Below are 4,791 nucleotides of genomic sequence, written 5' to 3' on the forward strand. Positions count from 1 at the left end.
TGCTAAAAAATAATTATTCAATTGTCTTTTCACTTCCTGAGGTCTTTATTTCTGATATTTCATTCAGTTTACACCTACCTATACACAGAGCATGGAATATATGGTGTCTTCTTTTTAAAGTGCCTGACTGCATTACTCTCTGTACTCTCATTTTACTAACAAATGCTATTTCCCTGCCAGTGAATCATAAGATCTCAATCACCTTCAATAACACCACAGTAATATCACATTTCCTGTGTTACCTTGCTTTAATGCAAAGTCTTCCCTCCAGCCTGACAATGAGCTAATGATCTAACTTTGCAGTTAGCACTGCTTTGAGCAAGGGCTTAAAGCAAATAACCCCTGGAATTCCCTCCTGGCCTAAAACACTCTGATTTTAGTGTTTCTTGGAAATGTGAGCTGATGAGCTGCAACACGCTTTTTATCTATCTTGTTGGTTAGAATAAAGCTGGAGTAATGGTTTGATGATACGATGTAAAAAGGAGTAATATAGTAAATGATGCAGCAGTTAGCCTGTAGCTGAAAAGCCTAGAAATGCTGAGATTTTTAAGTGAAATTCCATATTGGAAAATTTCATATGGCACCGCAGGAAGCCATACTTACCACCCGTATTTGCAAAACCTTTAGTATAGAATACTATCTGTTAGATTATGGGTAGTACATTAGATTTACAGCAACTGGAGAAAGTTGTGATCAAACCAACACTGTTCTCCCAAAAAAACCCCATCACCTACCGTGTAGGTTGGTCAGGTGTAGCCCATCCATATATCCTCTGGCAACATTTCTTTATAGCTGATTTTTATATGGAAAACAGAAGTGCATTAGTTTTCAAACACATTCAGCCAGATGTGTGAAAGAAGGAAATAAGTTACTCCTTATCAGAACAGAGTGAATGAAATAATTTCATCATCTTCTATGGCAAGATGGGCTTCCTTTAGATCAAGTAACTCTTCATACTTTCAGAGTACTGAGGGTAACTCCACGGCAGACACAGGGGCTGGATCCTGAGCTCACTGCTTCAGAGCAATGCCAAAGCTGAGCGGCTTCGTAATGTAACTGCTGATTGAGGCCATTCCTTAGCAAACGCTTAACTGGAAGCTGGCGCGTCGTGTTCAGTGGGCTAGTCGTGTATCCCCAGCGAACCATGGGCTTAGGTGTTTCAGCATGTCAGAAAACACATAATCTGCATTTAAAAAAAAGGCAGGGGAAGTTAACCTTAGGAAAGGAAGTATTCAGCCGTGACCAGTTCCTCCCGACCTCGCTTTTTCTACCAGAGACCTGGTCCTGCAGCACAGGATGTTAACATCTCCAATCAGATTGGGAGACCAAATTAATTTTTAATTGCACTATCACGCAATTCCAGTTAACATGGAAGTGCCATTTTTGTTTGCTGTGACTCTCTCAACTGGGTTGCTTCTAGGAAAACGAAAGGCTGGATACGCAAATCCGGAGGGGCTGCCCTCCCGTGTCAGCGGGTAGCTGGCGATGTCAGCGGGTAGCTGGCGGGCAGCCTCTGGCAGGCTGACGGGGCTGGGTACCATTTGCCCCTACCCCGAGAACACTGGAGAGCCGTATCCCTGGCCCCTTCCCTCCCAGTTCCTCCCAACCCCACTGCAGTTGCCACACCAAAGTCGCTGCGGGCAAAAGCCCTTCCAGCCTCCGCTGCCGAGGAGTGGCGAATGAAGAGCCCAGGAAGTCCCCGGTCTTCCTTCAGATCTCATTCCGTATTAAAAGTTTTAAAGAAAAGTTCAACACGTCCAGCAACAGGAGTTGCAGGTGTTCGCTTTGCAGTGACCTAAGTCCTTGTGGTGAGAGGGTGTTTCAGAGAAGAGGGGACACATGGCTTCGAATCCCTTCAGGCAGAGAAGGTCTGGGTCTGGCTCTTCTACACCTTAAGCAGGCGCTTCGACGCCAGAGCCTCTTCTCCTCTTCAGTATAGCCCTGGTTGTTGTCTCACATGTGAAAACAAATTCACAGGGAGTTTTGGGCTGAGCAAAACCGTGATTTGTAATGTATTTGATGTATTTGCCCTTTTCTTAAAACCCATTGCCAGCTCTGCTTTAGTGGATCTAATTACAAATGATGATGAATTTATTCATATGTATATTTTCATAACTACCTGCAGAATTTATAACCACAGAGCTCAGTCTAGCTCTCATAATTATGCTCATGAATAGCCTGTGAACATTTTTCCAGCTAGCTGTCCGGCCAGGTGCCGAATGACCTTCGGAGGTCATTCACGAAAAAGTGCAGGCTATGCTAACGTTTCAAAGCCTGCCCAGCATCAGCTCGTCGCACCGCCGAGGGACAAACACCTCGCAAGGAGATTCGTTAGCATCTGACTGGAGCGTGTACCTGCCCATCTACGTTTGAGCAAGTCTTGCTGGGACGGCAAAGCGTTTTCATCTTCTCTTTCTTCATCCATTTAGGAAAATCGATGGCAGCAACGTAGAGGAGGATCACATTGAGCTGACGGCAGAGGGGCGGCCCGTGCTGGCGAGGACCCGCAAGCCGGCACCGTGCGACTGTTACTGCTGCGGGCTGCCCAAGCGCTACATCATCGCCATAATGAGCGGCCTGGGCTTCTGCATCTCCTTTGGAATTAGGTGCAACCTGGGTGTTGCCATCGTGGAAATGGTGAACAATAACACTGTTTATGTTAATGGCAAAGCAGAGCTGCAGGTGAGAAAACATCTTCTTTTCACAGTTGTGAGCAGACCCCGTTGCAAGATCATCAAAGTGCCACGTATCAAAGTACGCTACATACATGGATCAAAAACAGAGACGTGAATCTGGATTCACATAGATGTGTAGGCACCTAATTCTTATTTAGGTCTCTAAGTCACATTAAAAATCCATAAGATCTGAGAATTTGCAATGTCATAGAGGATGTAAGTAGCAGAAACAAGAACTGAATTGACTTGCATATCTATCAGGTCCCTGATGTTTCAGTCATGGACAGATTTTGTTGTGGTGGCAGAAGCTTTTACTATTTACTATCTCTCAGGGAAGCACGCTCCGATGCTGCTGCAGAAGGAATAATTAATTGCTGTATGTAGCGCTGCACTCACTCTATTCAGATCAGTAGATAACTTTCAAGACCTTAAAGTAGTCACTGGCAATAAGGCAACGGGGTTTTACAGGTTATTGACAAAAAGGATTGCTGTCTAGAGGTATTCGTAGCTAGGTGCCAAGCTGTTTTCAAATTTGCAGTAGATGGCCTGTGTTTCACCACAGATGCCTACAGTCCTCGAGCGATGCACCCAAGGAACTGCAGGTTCAATGCGTATCTTAGTTTCCACAGTCCTGCACATGGCTGTGATATCGTGAGTCCCTTTATGGACTTTAGGAACTTGAACCTCATTCACATTTGCTCTGCTTGTTGACTTGTTTTTGGATACTGCCGTAACAAATTATTCACAGGAATATTGACTCTAACCTGCGGATTCCCCATGTCTGAGGTCTAGGAGGAAAGCCTCCACAGAAGGACAAAGTATTGTCAGAGCCTCCCAGGGAACAAAGGCTTCCTTCAGCCCATGGATACCCTTAGCACATTCCCTGAAACAAAACACATCTCCCAGAGAGGCAGATACCTTCTGTCACGTTGCTAGAGATGAATGAAAACCTGTGTAATTATTCATCTTCTTTTCTCCCAAATATTATATTAAAATAATATAATAATTAAAAAAAACCCTTTCTGTACAAGAAAATTGCAGAACGTGGCTATAGTAAATTTCCAAAGTTAAAGGAGTGTTTCTAATCAGACTCAATAAATCTGAGAAAGATTTACCAAAGTGAATGAAGAGTTTCCTAGTTCTTTCTCACCTTCAATCTCCTCTGACCAGCTCTTGCTGCTTAGACTTGCTGCTGAATTTGTATTTTTTCAGTCTAATTCCTGCTCCCTGGGGTCCTGCTGTGGCTTTCTGATTCTATACTTCACTCCTGGAGCAAGAGAAAGGCCTGCATAGGCTGGGAAACTCAGAAGAGGTAGCTTGAGGAAATTTGAACAAACTCATCTCACAAATCTCAAATTATTCTTCTTGGGCATGAGCACTTCCTGATGCAGGAACTCTTTCCATGTCTCATGGTGTTTCTGCCTTCAGAAATTTACACTACCTAGAAACTAAGGCGGAAATCACTAGTAGAAAATTAGATGTTTAAAACAGAAATGTAACTCAGCACAGGAAAGTGGGTCTTCTGTCAGAATGCATATTGATGGAGAGAGAAATCCTTCAGCCCTCCGTAAACATGCCTAGCTAATTGATGCCATCTTTCTCCCTGCAGGTCAAATGAGGAGCTGTTCTGTAGTTTGCTTGCTTGGGAAAAAAAAATCAACCTACTGGGGAAAACTAGTTCTTCTTTTTGCACACAGAAAGTAATACAGAAAAAAGAGATGTTAAGATTTATCACTCTAGTTTTCATTTTTCTGTAGTGTTTTAGTGACAATTTTAATTCAGAATTTAACACACCTGTGCTACTTCCACATGTGATGCTTTAGCCACCTTTCCCTGCCATGTGATTAGCATAAAAATGGTCATGAAGCAAAACGTCATGATTTCTCTTTGCCCCAAAACAGCTCTTCTGAAGGGTTCAAGGAGGAAAACTTGACACTGACCTTACATTAGTGTGATTATACTGAGCCAGGCCCTGTCTGACCTCCCAGAATGGAGGTCAGGAGGGGCACCTGGGACCCACCTTTCTTTTCTTCACTTCCTCTATGTTTTGCCCTGGGCTTTGGCTATCCCTCCCCTGAACAAAGTATGTCAAGCAGCATGATCAGAGAGCAGGAAT

At 43.8% G+C, this 4,791-nt stretch overlaps 1 protein-coding gene across 1 annotated transcript in view; it reads left to right on the forward strand.

Moving 5' to 3' along the window:
* The first annotated feature begins 1,485 nt into the window (after positions 1–1,485).
* The window catches only part of SLC17A8 (solute carrier family 17 (vesicular glutamate transporter), member 8), a 23,203-nt gene continuing 19,897 nt past the window's right edge, over positions 1,486–4,791 (forward strand). The window contains exons 1-2 of the mRNA XM_010291656.1: positions 1,486–1,571; positions 2,430–2,682. Coding sequence (XP_010289958.1) covers positions 1,486–1,571; positions 2,430–2,682 — 339 coding nt within the window. The remainder of the gene's footprint in view (positions 1,572–2,429; positions 2,683–4,791) is intronic.

This window comes from Phaethon lepturus, unplaced genomic scaffold, assembly GCF_000687285.1.
Source record: "Phaethon lepturus isolate BGI_N335 unplaced genomic scaffold, ASM68728v1 scaffold5247, whole genome shotgun sequence".
Taxonomy (NCBI): Eukaryota; Metazoa; Chordata; class Aves; order Phaethontiformes; family Phaethontidae; genus Phaethon; species Phaethon lepturus.